The following is a 15495-nucleotide window of genomic DNA, read 5'->3' as shown; positions in this document are numbered from 1 at the left end:
ATATATTGTAGAAACTTAATTTCCTGTAAAGCTGCGATTTGTATCGTGAAAAGCGCTATACAAATACACTTGAATTGAATATTTTAACGCTGCTCTAAATGATTTGCCGATTCACCGTAAGAGAAAATGCTAAAACAAGTGAAAGTGCTGGACTAATTTTACAAGTAAAACCTAAATTAAAAGTTCACGCGGAATGACAGGATATGCAGTGGGGTACACGTCTCATCTATATCCCCACAACAGATTTAACAGACATGTAAACTGTTTTAAAATGTAAACTGAATCGTGTATAACCCCTCACATTCAATATGTGCAATAAAAGATGTTTATTTTAGCGTAATCAAAAATTATAAACGAGGATCTTAAGATAAACAACCGGTGTCATATTAATCCGCGAGACACTCGGCGGTTTCATCCTCTGAGAGCAATTAGTCCTCCGGCTCACAACATTATTTGACAAAACACTTAAAAGATTAAGTGAGATGTTCGATATTCATGTTCTCTAAATAGAACATCACTTTTAAAAATAAATCGTGATACATTATAAAACAGATTAAGGGTCTCTCCCTCTCGTCTTTTTCCCGTGACGGATAAATGAGTTCCGGCCAGCTTTGAGGACAGGAAGCGAGGAGACGCTGATGGCGCCCGACTAGAAACCATTACCAACTATTCGCTTTCAAAGGTCTATTTTATTTCGCCTCATTCGCGAGCGTGAAGAGCAAAATACTCGTCCATTCAAGGTAAGAAAAAAATCGTAGCTCAAAATAATGGTGTAGAATTGTGTACAAATACAGTTTCTTCCATGATGGGCAAGAGAAAAACATTCGGGCGAACTGGCTCTCCCTGCTCGCGCAGGCCCTCGAGGTCCCCGAGCGGTTCTTCATATCGCCTGAGCGGAAAAAAATTAACTCGTAGCGGCGGGAGGGAAAATGGCGCTGCGCGAGCAGGCAGGAGGAAGGGCAGCACATACACGCGCTTAGTATAGAGATAGAAACGAGCAAAGAGTTGCCACGGTTCATAAGAGGACTCAAGTGTTATTAGCGTCTAATGTAGTGACATTTTTTTCATAAAATTGTTGGTGTGCTTAGTATCAGAACGTGACATGTTGAGCGAGGACAAATACCCTTTTGTCCTTGATAAGTTTGAGTCAAGGGAAAGATTTTATGTCCCAACCACGGCTAGATGGGTGTTTTGGTGGGGAGGGATTGATGTCATTTGAGGACATGAGAAATCAAATGTTTTAGATGGTGTTTTCTGTTATTTAAATGAATTTAATGGGGGACCACGCTGACTTGTGGTTTTGCTGGTAAGCTTATTATGTGCTTGAGTGACCTAGAAAGGTGCCATCACAAGACGACTGTATTCACCCTCTGGGGGAACTTGACACTAACACAGCAGTAGACATGCATCACAGAGTAGGAAACAACAATAAATACAATACAACACAAAATATTAAGAAAAGTGTACTCTTGTGATGCAATAAATATTTAGAAAATTCTAGTTTATTTAGAAAATCTAGTTGTGCAACTTGATTGCAACAAGGCTTTTGTGCTAATTCTGCAGAAAATATGCACGTGGATCTGTCCAGTTAAAACTGAACGAAAGAAAATAGGCTATTGAGCATTTTTACATAGGTTTTTATTTTCATAGCTCACAGATTACTGCAAAACACTTTACACAATTATATAATTCTAGAAACAATTATATAAACCCACTGTATCTCCAATATAATATGATTTTAACGCATCTATTTTTTTTTATATATAGTATGAATTATTTTAATAGTGAGAAACAATGTGTGTATATAATATATAATTTTATGTGTACATTTCTGTTCAAAAATTTTACTCATATTCATACTTTTTTTTTTTTTTAGGTTTTTAAAGAATTCTTTTTTGCTCACCAAGGCTGCATTTATTAAATCAAAAATACAGTTAAAAAAATGTAAGATTGTGAAATATTATTTCATTTTAAATTAACTGTTTTATATTCTAATATATTTTAATAAGTAGGCCTATATTGTTTCTGTGAATTTTCAGTTGGCATTACTCCAGTCTTCAGTGTCACATGATCCTTTTGAAATTATTCTAATATGCTGCTTTGCTGCTTAAGAAACATTTCTTTTTGTTATTTTATGTTATATTATTTGAACGAACAGTTGTGCTGCTTAATATTTTTGTGGAATCCATGATAATGTTTGATGAACAGAAAGTTCAAAAGAACAGCAATTATTCAAAATAGTATTTGCTGATAAATTGAAAGTATCCTTGCTGAATGAAGGTCTTAATTTCTATTTAGAAATTCTTACTGGCTTCAAACTTTGTTAAAATATCGTTAATATAAATATTCAAATACTGAACTTCCACAAAGTCATGTTTCTACATCAAAATACATTTTAAAAACATTTTTCAATAAAATGATTACTTCATTACACTTTATGCGCTTGCCATCACCCATGCCCTTGCATGTATCATTCAGAATGCAATGTCCAACTTAGTTCTGCATTACTGAGTGACAGACACTTCCCACAGAGCAGAGATGGACTCTGAGGAGATGGAGGTGGAGAGCAGCAGTGATGTGGGGCATTCTGGGATGGAGGAGCCATCAGAGAGCGGCATGGGCATGGAGTCTTCAGAAGCCATGTCTGCCGATAGCAGCGATGCGGCGGCCCCAGAATCAGACTGTCACGTAGGACAGAGCTCTGAGGGACTTGTGGTAAGACAAACCCACATATTTATATCTCCACATGTTACTGTGTAATTCATATCAAGGTTATTTTTTTGGGTTGCGCTCTAGGTTTTTATCCCAGAGACAAGCTCCAGTACAGATGTGCGAAGAGTTCATCTCCCAGACTCCTCTTCTGTCGCGCAGTCAACCAGTGTGTCCAGCGTCTCCACAGTGACACAGTCGGTCCTGGTGTCAGAGTCTGTCCAGGTCCTGGTCCACTCCAGCGCTGTTTCTGAAGGAGGAATGATGGTTTCTGATTCCACTGCTTCCACGTCCTCAGATCTCGGCTCAGCTATCGACAAGATCATCGAATCCACCATTGGACCTGACATTATGAATGGTAGAAAAACCTCTTACCTCTTCTTTTTTATCACAGCCAAGGTATTTAATATGGTAGACATTGTCATCTTTATGTTTATGTAGTATTCAATGTCAATATTGTGTTTCTGTTCCTATTTTACAGGATGTATTGCAGTTACGAGTGCACAGGATGGCAGTGCAGAGACCACACAGTATCTGATACTTCAAGGTCCTGATGATGGTGAGAAAGATCCCTAGAGTTCAAAGTCAAGGGCTGTATGTAGAATCACATACTCTATAAGCAGGTGCTTCTTTTAACTTCTTTTAAGTGATTGAAAAGTATGTTCTTTATGAATGTGTATCGTATGATTGTAATCAGGACATGACCTACAATGCCAGTTGCATCACTTTACTGACATTCACAAATCCGCTCCCGTGGCCTCATGGGATAGTAAACTGTCCATCAGATGCGCACTTCAGAATTTCATCCGGGAAGTCGTAGGGTATCTGGGTACTTTTTACCTACTGTTTTATGAATACTGTGAATTCGGACATACTTCTCTTTTCACATACTGTTTTTCACCTACACTCTATGGTTGTTGGGAAACAAAACAAGCTTTGAAATAAGATAAAATAAAAAAGAATCATAATATATTTATTATATTAATTCACCTCCAAACTTCTGTAATTCTTTTTTTCTTCATTTTTAATTATAATCATATTTGTGGGCAATGGTGGTTTTGGAGTCAGAAAGTTTGTCTCTCTGTGCTAAATGACCAAATCCTGTTCCACAGAAAAATACAAATCATATGAGTTTTGAACAACAAGAGCATTAATAGATTATGGCTGATCTTTCATTTTTGGCTAAACTACCCCTACATCCAACATATGGTGCTGTCAATATTTATATTGTAGTAAAATTCCCTCTTTGTCTTGTTCTTCTTATAATCTATGTGACTAATCTAGATTTTAAATGCATAAGTTGTCAATTAGTATATTATTTGACCAAAATGTGCTAGTACTACTACCATTCTCATTGCAGAAAATAACTTTTCAAATTGCCTTAAAGGGATAGTCCACGTAAAAATGAAAATGTTCTCCCTATTCTGCCGTTCTAAACCTGTATGAAAAAAAAAACATGTTGGTAATTAAACTGTTTCAGTTCCCATTGACTTCTCACTGAATGGACAAAAATGCAATAGAAGTCAATGGGAACCAAAACTTTAGTTACCAACGTTCTTCAAAATTTCTTCTTTTTTTGTTCCACAGAAGAAATGCATACAGAATTGGAACAACATGAGGGGGAGTAAATAATGATGAAATAGGGGTAATTTTTGGATATTTAATTAGCCATTTCCTTTGTTCACTGTGTGTAGGAGCTCCTATGGTGGCTCAGATGTCTTCCTCTGCTCTGTCAAGCCGCATTGCCATTGAAGCCCTTGCCGATGGACCTACCTCCACTTGCCTGGACCAGGCAGACCTGTCAGAAAACCCACAGGGCAGCGTGGAACCCGACCAGCCTGGACACTCCGGATACCGTGAGCATGACGACGGCAGCAGCAGCTGCAGCCACCCAGACCAGCCGCAGCACTCCCAGTACATAGAGTGCAGTGGAGGAGACGACCCGGACCAGACCAGAGAGGCTCGGTACATCGAGTGCTCAGGAACCGAACCAGACCAGACCCCACGTCATTCAGGGGTCACCAACTACAACGTGGCAGACTCAGAAGGACCTCTAGGGCATTACGCAGCAGAGTGCAGCGGTACGAACAGTAGTCCTCAGAGATGCTCGTTTCGCTCCTCCCGGTACATCGTAGAGTGCAGTGACGGCTACTTGGATTACAGTGCTGAGGGTGCGGAGAGGCCGCAGCATTCACGTTATATAGACAGCAGCATGGATGACAGGGAGCACGTCTCGGCATCAGAGCAGGAAGGAAGTGTGGTAGAAGATGCCCAGCACTCCTACTTACCACAGGGCTCACTATATGCCGACGAGGGTGCCGTTCAGCACTCACTGGCTGACACAGTGGGATCCCAGCTCACTGATCAAATGGACTGCAATGATAACTTGCCTGGCTCATACATAAGTAGCAGTGGGACCTATTCCATCCACCCAGAACCTGAAGTGGTGGAGTCTGGGGTGGTGGATGAGCCTGGGCACAGAACCCCAGATATGGCTGAGCTAGAGGAAATGATGGAGGTGGTGATCGTACAGCAGTTTAAGTGTAAGATGTGCCCATATAAAAGTGTCTCCAAGGATACGCTCATCAACCACATGAGAGACAAACACTTTAAACCACCAGGTAAAGTAGGAGGTGCTAATTTAGTCATTTTCAAATGTATTCTTTGTTTTTGATATCTGCCCCATTAATGGTCCTGTCCAAAATGGCACTCTTATACTAGGGCTGGGCGGTATATCGAGGTTGTATGATATATCGATATATTCTTTATAAGCACTGGTGGATTTAGGCATTAGGCAATTAAACACTGTGATTTAATAACGCGCAATTACAATAACATAATACAGAAAAAAATTGTGCAGTCTTAAGTCTCAATCAGGTCTCCATTTATGTATGCAGTTCTCTTAAGTTTCTCTTGTTCAGAATGTGCTATCTCATGTAGGTGGTCCAGGCCAAAAGAAACGTGGACGGGGACGTCCTCGAAAATCTGAGGGCAGGGTCAAGAAGGAGGAGCCACCAGAAGAGGAAGAAGATGACATAATTGATGCAGGCGCTCTTGATGATCAAGGTCAGTGGAGAGCAGTTTGCGTACTCTATATTTCATTTCCTGTTTTTTAATTTATCTGCATTTTGCATTCAGGTGACAGTGATTATAAGCCAGTTGATGAAGAGGCCAGGTCCAGATTGGCTTCCAGTCACAGCACTCCTCCTCCTTCCTGCTCTTCATCATCTTCCTCTACCTCACGGAAACGGCCCCGCAGGACGGTGGGGCCACCCCGCAAATTCCTTCCTGACTCAGGTCAGTGTTAATTCAGCATTTCAGGTCTAAGAAGTATAATACGATTTTTAAATATTAAACTCAATCTACTTCACAACTTGCATAGGTCTGAGATAACTGTTATTTTTACCTGTGTATAAAACAGAGTCACCAGCAGCAACTCAAACAAGCAATGCAGGGGACCCTCAAGCTCCTGAAGAAGCAAGTTCCTCTGGATTGGAGAATGGATCTTCCTCAATATCCAACGGGTCAGCAGTGGAACCAGCCGTCAGCCAGTCAGATTCAGAAAACAAAGATCCCTCATCAAACACAGGCCCTGATGACCTGGAGTTTTTGCCCAAAAAAAGAGGCAGACCTTCTAAACGATTCCTTCAAAAGAAGTACAAAAAGTACATGAATCGCAAGTAAGTAGTACCTGTACTACTCTTTGATCATCCACAACATTTGATTAATTTCACTCGACCGTTTGACACAAAATTATATCTTAGAAAACCTTATAATTCATTTAAAACACATTCTGGGGTCTGGAGTTAAAGTTTCATTTATCTTTTTTTTAAAGCAAGTACTACAGATCCCTTAAGCCTCTGCTAAGACCTCATAATTGCTGGATCTGTGGCTCTCGCTTTCTGTCACAAGAGGATCTCAGATTCCATGTGGATTCTCATGAGGGAAATGACCCTGAACGCTTTAAGTGCCTGCAGTGCAGCTACCGCTGCAAACGGTGGTCCTCACTAAAGGTAAGAAGTAGAGTAAAGAAAGTAAAGTAAAGAAAGAACCATTTTTAATGTAATTTAAATGTTTGTATAATATGTGCTAATGTCAAAATAAATGTATATAACTATAAAATTGATGTATGTGTCCTATAGGAGCACATGTTCAATCATGAAGGTACAAAACCATACAAATGTGAGACGTGTGATTACTCCAGTGTTTATAAGAAAGACGTGATCCGGCACTCAGCTGTTCACAACAAAAGCAAGTAAGAATTGAGCATGTCTCCTTTTCATCAATCACTCGTCATGAATTTTATTTTGTCAAACCCTTGAGGTCGTCTATATGATTTTTGTGTTTTGAAAAGATTTTTGTCTGTCCACTTGAAATTGTAAAATAATGAAATTTAAAATTCACATATGACATAACCTGATTAATGTTTTTAAGTAATGTTCTGGTTTCTTCTCTTTTAGGAGTCGAAAGACAGATATGGTAAGATTCAAAATGTGACAAGATGTATCAGTTTAAGTTAGCTTTGAGTGGTTTGATAAGGAAAGGTTTTCATGCAACAGCAGTCTTGCATCAATCCTTCACAGGTTCCCAAAGTGTCCGAGTTTCCATGCCCCATCTGCTGTCGCGTATATCCCATGCAGAAACGCCTGACGCAGCACATGAAGACACACAGCAAAGAGAAACCTCACATGTGTGACAAGGTAAAGTTCTTGTATGTAGCTAGGTGTGTGAATTTTGTTAAACTAGTTGTGATGAATCAGTGAATAATCTAAGAAGACTGTAGTAAGCACTGATAAAAAAATAGTCTGTACAACCTACATTGGTTCACAATGGTTTTGTTGTTCACACTAATATAAATGTGTTTGCTTTTCAGTGTGGGAAATCCTTCAAGAAGCGCTACACTTTCAAAATTCATCTTCTCACGCACATCCAGAACTGTGGCAACAGCACGTAAGTGAGATGTCAGGACTCAGTGTGACTGTCTATTCCTCTTAAAAACTGAACTCCACTGGTTAACATAATGTAAAGGCAGGTATTTTTCTCCTCTCCTGTGTCAGGTTTAAATGTGATTTCTGTGAGTACACCTGCAATGACAAGAAGCACCTGCTTAATCACCAGCTGTCCCACACCAACGACAAACCGTTCAAATGCGAAGAGTGCAAATACTCCACGAGTAAAGAGGATTTCCTGGTGTCCCACATTGCCATTAAACACACTGGTGAGTTATGTAATGGTTAAGAATGTTTAAATGTTGGTGGTAGAAAGGCTTACTGATCATATCTGTCCATCTTCACCCACTGACCAGGTGAAAAGCCCTTCTCATGCGACATGTGCCACTTCACGACCAGACACAGGAAGAACCTGCGGCTGCATGTGCAGTGTCGCCACCCCGAGGCCTTCGATGAGTGGAGCCGATCCCACCCAGAGGAGCCAATTCGCCGGCGCCAGACGTCTGTTTTCACCGTGCAGCAGATTGAGGAACTGAGATTACAGCATGAAACCCAGGAATTTCAAGGGACCATTGTACGTACATAGATATGCATTTTGATGCCCTTGTATTTATCAGAATAGAAGAAAATCCCAGCATCCATATATATATATATATATATATATAATATTTGTTTTACACCTAAAGGTAACAGTGGACCCCATTACTCTCCAAACCATGGAGTCCATAGGGAAAACATCTGTATCTCAAGATGCACTGGGAAACACTACCATAATTTATGAGCAAGGTTAGTAGAAAAGCTATCAGTGATTGGAACACACCTAAAATATATGATGTGCTTATGAATTCATCAATACAGTGTTACATTTTATCTTTACACTTCCTCACAGCCCAGACTACAGACCTCTCAGCTCAAAATGCTCTAGATCTGCTGCTGAACATGAGTAACGCTAGAGAACTGCAGGTACTGTACTGACACACTCACATCATCCCTGGAATATAAAATAATGTTAGAAATGTGTAATGTGTATGACATTTATTAGATAAAGTGGTACCAGTAAGTGAATTAAGGTCATATCTATAAAAGTAAAATGTTTTTGGACATTTTTAAATGATACTAATTTGAACAACAACGACACAACTATAGGCCAATACTGGTGTGTATGCAATCAAATCACTGTTTTGCCTCTGAATTGTGCTTTAACACCCCTACAAAAGGCAAAAAAAGAGCTATTTTAGTGTTACATCCATAATATAATAACAATAATATATATATTAAGTACTTTCTATTGAACATATCTGAATTGGATCTGTTAGTTGAAAGCTTAACGGGCCTAGAAAAGCACAATAAAAAAGTAATAAATATTGTTATATAAGTTTGTTATATTTGTACTATAACAATAAGCAACAAAATTTTTTATAGAAAACAATAAAAAGTTTTGTGATAGAGTATTACAAATTATAAATTATTTAAAAGTAGACTGAAAGTTCAATTTTGCAGAATCTGTGCTACTTTGTCTTTGTCAGAAAAAGGGGCAAGTTTTCTTTACAAAAGAAGCTTTTCTTGTTTTTCTTTTAATGCATGTGTACATAGACTTCATGTGTACAAAACATCAGACATGCTTTACACTTAGGAATTTAATTTAATTTAATTTAATTCTATTTTAGATCATGTACAATGCAATAAATACTTAGTAATTATAAGTAAGCCATAATGATGCCAGCCTTTTTATGATTTTAGCTTTTATTTTTGTTCATCTGTATCTTTAAAATCATCACCCTGTTAAACTGAAATTATATGACATCTATCGATATTTTTCTTTTTTGTGATAAACTGATCACTCTTCTCAGGTGGCAGTGTTGAAACCAGATGGTAAGATGGAGACGGGGTCATGGACCGGAGCTGACTCTGGGAGTGAGGGCTCATCCTTGCAGCCTCAAAAGATTGTCACATTCCATGTGTCAGAGAACGGGGACACTCTGGTGCAGGAGGCGTTTGAGACGGCTACAGGGACCGTGGAGCAAGAGGAGACAACGGATGTGTCGCAAGAGGTGACACAGATTGGCATCGGTACATACGAGGGAGCAGATTTCAGTGTGGTGGAGCAGGCCTCCGAAGAGACAGCACACAGGTACTACTGAATGTCAAAAACAGCTGGTGTAATGTCTTTTAATGTCATGTAAATCCTTTAAGATGATGCATGTGTTTGGCAGCAGTTTAGAGGAACCCTCAGCAGAGCCTCAGGTCATGGAAGTGAGCACTGAGCCCTTGTCCATCTCTACGCCTCTCAAAGAGAATAAAGAGAAGTTTTATTTGAGTTCAGGCTTGACAGATGGAGTTCTACAGCAGATAGAGGTGAGACTTGGTTTTGTTACTTCACAGATAGAATAACCAACTGTGTTCCTTCCCAATGGAAAGATTACCTGACAGAATTCTCCTCCTGCAGCTAAGCAGTGAAGCTCCAGGTTCCCCTCCTCTGTGTCCATCACCCCCTTCTCAACAGCTCAACACCAAACGCTTCTCCTGCCGCATCTGCATGGAGGCTTTCCACGGCCGCTCGGACATGGAGAACCACAAGAGGGCGCACATAGACCCCAAAACATTCAAATGCCCCGACTGTGACTTTACAGCACCGTCTTGGCCAGAAGTCAAGGTGTGTTGGTCATATGGTTTGAGTTTTAATTCAGTATCTATGACTTTTTCTGACCTCTACAAAACCTTTTTTTGTTGTGTTAAATGGTTTTTGTAATATATCTGTTTTTATAATCCTAGTCTCACATGGCCATGCATGCATATTTGAGGCCTCATAAATGCAACAGCTGCAGTTTTGCCTCTAAAAACAAGAAGGACCTGAGACGCCACATGATGACACACACCAACGAAAAGCCTTACGCCTGTCAAGTCTGTGGCCAAAGGTAAGGGAGCAATTGAAACATTATTATTAAAATGATTATGGACTTGATTTATCAGAGAATTTGTGCTGTTTACATTACTGGTTATACAACACTTCCACTACTTGATGTAAGCAACACACGTACACGCAGACCTCCGCAGCCTCTCAGTGCTCTGAGTTTCTCTTTAAGGTTTAACCGTAACGGCCATCTGAAGTTCCACATGGAGAGGCTTCACACTCAGGAACCCTCGCCCCGTAAAACCCGCTCTGTCCCCTCTCAGCAGACCATCATCGTTAACAGTGATGAAGAAGCTTTAGCCACACTGCAGAGTAAGTGCTGACTCTCATAGTAGGATTGTATTTATGTATATAGAAATAATGGATTCACACAGCCCTATTCAGATTTTTTGACATGTCTTGTCAAAGTCATTTTTACTTATGCGTTTACAATATTTATTTTTCCTGTGTTGTTCAGATCTGCAGGCGGGTCAGGCAGTCATCAGTCCGGAGAGGTTGCAGCAGGCTTTGGGTCAGGAACACATCATTGTGGCTCAGGATCAGACTCTTTCTGACCAGGTATTGCACTTTTGCACAATGCACACAGTCTCATTCTCATCCTCTGTGATTGACTCTTTTTGGCCAACAGAGCAGCTTGTTAATATTTCATGTATGTGTAATACAGAAGATTTTATATCAGGCCCGAGGCATATCAGGTTTTCACATCTTGCATGTTTTTGACAAAATTCTACGTTTCTCAGGAGGAGGCAACATATATTCAGCAGATCACAACAGTAGATGGACAGACAGTACAGCACCTAATGACTGGAGACAATCAGGTCACTGAGGTACAACTCATTTTCTAAGGCTTTATTCAGAAAAGCAGCAAAAATTATATACACACTACTACCAGTTAAACGTTTGGAGTTTTTTCAGAGAAACCTGTGAAAAAGAGAAAAAAATTTCAACATTGAAAATAGGAAATGTTTCTTAAGCACCAAATCAGCATATTACAATGATTTCTGAAGGATCGTGTGACACTGAAGACTGGAGTGATGGCTGCTGAAAATTTATATAAAAAAACTTTTATATAATAATATAAAAAAAAACTTTTGAACTGTAGTGTGTGTGTGTGTGTGTGATCATCAAACACATTCAAGACCTTCAGTTGTATGCTGAATGCCCTCTTCTGCCCTGTATTTTCTCAGGTCCAGTATATCATCTCTCAGGATGGAGTTCAGCATCTGCTCCCACGGGAATATGTGGTGCTATCTGAAGGAAACCACATTCAGGTTAGTATGTGCTCTTTCCATCATTCATAACCCCCCTTGGGAATTCCAGAATTCCTCATGGTTGTTGATGAACAGTTTTCTAATGGCTGGGAACAGACTCACCTGATCTGTTACTGCAGCTTGAAACGCATTTTCATTATCATTTGTGGTCTGTAGGACGCTATATTTCATCATTATGACAAAAATAATTCTGATTGTGAATTGCAGATGGAGGATGGGCGGATCGCTCACATTCAGTATGAGCATGACGGGACGTTTCTGCAGGAGCAACAGGTTGAACCCAGAACTGATTACACATGTTTTTTTTTTATATTACAGCTTATAATTACGCTGAATTAAAGTTGTGTTTGAATTACAGTAATTACAGCATGATAACTTTGATACTTTGAGCTGTTCATGTCTTCCTACTGGATTCTAAGGGACATAATGCTAAATGGCTCAATATGCAACTTTGTTGTCAATGACAGCATATGAAACCTGAAATGCTGTTTTAATAAAGTGACATCACTCAGGAATATAATACCATTGAAAAGTTTTATGTTGGTAGGAAATTTTAATGTTTCTATGCTCCCTAAAGCTGCATTTATTTGATCAAAAATAGACAGTAATACTAATTTTATTAAATATTAATACAATTTTTAAAAACTATTCTGTTCTGTATATTTTATTATATTTTAAAATGTAATTTATTCCTGTAATGGTAGCTGAATTTTCAGTAGTCATTACTAAAGTCTTCAGTTTCACATGATCCTTCAAAAATCATTCTAATACACTGATTTGCTGCTCAAGAAATTAATATTAATAATAATGTCTTATTATCAGTATTGAAAGTAGTGCTTAATAGTTTTGTAGGAAACATGCACATTTTTTCAGTATTCTTTGATAAATAGAAAGTTGAAATAGTAATCTTTTTTTAAAGCAGCACTATGTAACTTTTTCTGTGTTCAAAATTTGCAAAATGTATGTAATGAGCGAGTATATCATGAATTCATCTTCCAAACCGCGTTTTTGTCTTATTCCGAATCACTACGGTACACTTATAATAAGTACTTATATTTGGACTATTGTAGCCTGGTCGGGTCACATACCTGCGTGAATCGCCATAGACATAAACTTAGAGAAGTAGCTCCGGTTGGAATGTTCTTCCGTGGGATGTGTGCAGTTCTGTTTATTAACCGCTAGAGCGCCAAAAGTTACATAGTGCTGCTTTAACAATGTAATAGTCTTAACTGTCACTTTTGATCAGTTTAATGCACCATTCATTTGGATCATTGATTTCTTTAAAAAAAAAAAAGACCTCAAACTTTTTTCAACATTACCTAACTGGCTTTAACAGTGAAAATGAATGTGATGCGTAATGTGTTGATTTAATCTGATTCATGAGTAAATCTCTTCTGTGTTGTGTGCCAGATTGCTCTGTCTCAGGATGGACAGATCCAGTACGTCCCCATCACTGCCGAGCAGCAGGTTGTCGCCCCTGAGGACCTGGAGGCAGCCGCCCATTCTGCTGTCACTGGTATGACATTACACCTTCACATTACCTAGGAGTTTTCTTCACTCAAAAACCAAGAACAGACGTGTAAGAGAATCAGAGGTGATGTAAGTGATGTGTGTTTGTGTGTGTGTAGCTGTTGCAGATGCAGCCATGGCTCAGGCTCAGACGGTTTACACCGAGGCCACACCTGAACAACTGGAGCAGCTGCAGCAGCAGGGCATCCAGTATGACGTCATCACTTTTACTGAGGAGTAGAAACAAGACACACACACACACACACAGATCATCTCAGGCTTGTCTCAGATGACTGCAGTGGACACTGCAAACTCTGACGATCACAAGTAACAGTTGTCTTCTTCCTGAGTTATTCAGTAAGAGGGTGAATGTACTGTTAGATCCTCTCTGAAAATTATACGACTCATGCCTTTGTAAATATTTAAAGCAATTTATCTTTGTGTGCCTACTGTGTTTTGCCTTGTAAAGAAAAAGAAACACAAAGGCCAAGAGCTGCCTGTATAGAAAATCCCTGTATTTAATTCTACGTGTCGCTGTGATGTACTACGATGGATGCTACTTCAGTGAGTGTGTAAACAGTAGACTGGAGGATTGATGTCACATTGTTATGAAACGGTTCTTAGCTGTAGCTGAAGTGCTGTGTAAAGGAGGGTTGATTATTTGTTTTCATTTTACGTGAAACGTACTGTTTCATCATTAGCTTCTCAAGTTTTAGAGATTTGTTTTTCTTTCAGATGGCTACAGAAATGAACTTAAAATGCATACCAAATAAATCACAACCTCTTAATCTGAACTGATTGTTGGTTTTCTTGAAGTCATCATGCTACAGTTCAGGTTTGACAAAGCTGTTGGACATGATAATAGGGAATGGAGTGTAATAGAATATGAAAACATGTAACATTAATTGCACATGTGTACATTATTAAGACATCTTGCTGATTTTTCAAGAAGACATGAATACCAAGCTGTGTCAGGTTAGAAGAAATTTAGATGAACTTGTGATCAAATCAAAGTGTTAATGTTGTCTTCATCTCTTCTGCATTTGCATCTGCTTTTATGCTCCGTACCAAAGATCAGGTCCATCCCAATTAAAAGGTGGGTTTTTGTTCACTTGGTTGTGACATCAGCTTTAAAATTTAATATATCTTTGCAGAGACACGGTTAATAGGCTAACGTGTAATGTTGTGGTCTGTCATTGTATTTGCTCAGTTTCCACTGAATGTTCATTACAGTAAATGCAATTTTCATTTGTTTTACAGACCAAGGGTGGAGTTGATGTGACTTTCTATTGTATTCGATCATTTTGCAGATATAAGTATTAAATTTAACCCTGGATATTTATTTAACAGCGAATGATAAATCTTCTGTAGATGAGACCTTTACAATTTCCAAAATATCATTATTTTTTTGTTAAGTGCTTGATTACCAACAAATACATTTTAACAAAACCATCTGACAGCGAAACAAGGTGAGATTTCCTGTTAATTTCTTTTCTCAGGTGTTCATCATGGTCTGGTATTTCAATAGTTTGTTCCTTAATTTGAAAAGAGATTAAAACAAAATGTTCAAAAGAGCCAGTCCAACTTTTTGGGAACATTTAGATCAAAGGGAAATATTAGATGGAAATTAATTTTCTTTCTTCTTGTTCTATTGAATAACAGAATGGTTGGTTCTAGAAGACATGAATACCAAGCTGTGTCAGGTTAGAAGAAATTTAGATGAACTTGTGATCAAATCAAAGTGTTAATGTTGTCTTCATCTCTTCTGCATTTGCATCTGCTTTTATGCTCCGTACCAAAGATCAGGTCCATCCCAATTAAAAGGTGGGTTTTTGTTCACTTGGTTGTGACATCAGCTTTAAAATTTAATATATCTTTGCAGAGACACGGTTAATAGGCTAAAGTGTAATGTTGTGGTCTGTCATTGTATTTGCTCAGTTTCCACTGAATGTTCATTACAGTAAATGCAATTTTCATTTGTTTTACAGACCAAGGGTGGAGTTGATGTGACTTTCTATTGTATTCGATCATTTTGCAGATATAAGTATTAAATTTAACCCTGGATATTTATTTAACAGCGAATGATAAATCTTCTGTAGATGAGACCTTTACAATTTCCAAAATATCATTATTTTTTTGTTAAGTG

General features: G+C 38.7%; 1 protein-coding gene across 3 annotated transcripts; it reads left to right on the top strand.

Annotated features, from left to right (window-relative positions):
• Positions 1 to 73: 73 nt before the first annotated feature.
• On the top strand, positions 74 to 14124 carry LOC107731249 (zinc finger protein 335-like). Of its 3 annotated transcripts, none has more exons than XM_016542285.1 (28): positions 74 to 740; positions 2532 to 2715; positions 2797 to 3067; positions 3191 to 3268; positions 4404 to 5330; positions 5650 to 5775; positions 5848 to 6006; positions 6131 to 6389; positions 6545 to 6722; positions 6852 to 6964; positions 7170 to 7188; positions 7293 to 7409; positions 7583 to 7659; positions 7767 to 7927; positions 8015 to 8232; positions 8345 to 8444; positions 8548 to 8621; positions 9509 to 9789; positions 9872 to 10013; positions 10105 to 10311; positions 10431 to 10573; positions 10742 to 10881; positions 11027 to 11127; positions 11310 to 11396; positions 11757 to 11840; positions 12048 to 12113; positions 13251 to 13356; positions 13469 to 14124. In XM_016542285.1, the coding sequence occupies exons 2-28, from the start codon at positions 2539 to 2541 to the stop codon at positions 13588 to 13590; spliced, it is 4533 nt and encodes a 1510-aa protein (XP_016397771.1). In that variant the 5' UTR covers positions 74 to 740; positions 2532 to 2538; the 3' UTR covers positions 13591 to 14124. The 3 variants fall into 3 exon arrangements, with proteins under 3 accessions (XP_016397771.1, XP_016397770.1, XP_016397769.1); XM_016542284.1 differs by having other exon boundaries at positions 7272 to 7409; positions 9875 to 10013; XM_016542283.1 differs by having other exon boundaries at positions 7272 to 7409.
• The last annotated feature ends 1371 nt before the right edge of the window (positions 14125 to 15495 follow it).

Source organism: Sinocyclocheilus rhinocerous, unplaced genomic scaffold, assembly GCF_001515625.1.
Source record: "Sinocyclocheilus rhinocerous isolate Xijiao unplaced genomic scaffold, SAMN03320098_v1.1 scaffold1600, whole genome shotgun sequence".
Taxonomy (NCBI): Eukaryota; Metazoa; Chordata; class Actinopteri; order Cypriniformes; family Cyprinidae; genus Sinocyclocheilus; species Sinocyclocheilus rhinocerous.
Note: the sequence above shows the minus strand (reverse complement) of the source record. Positions and strands in the feature narration are given on the sequence as shown.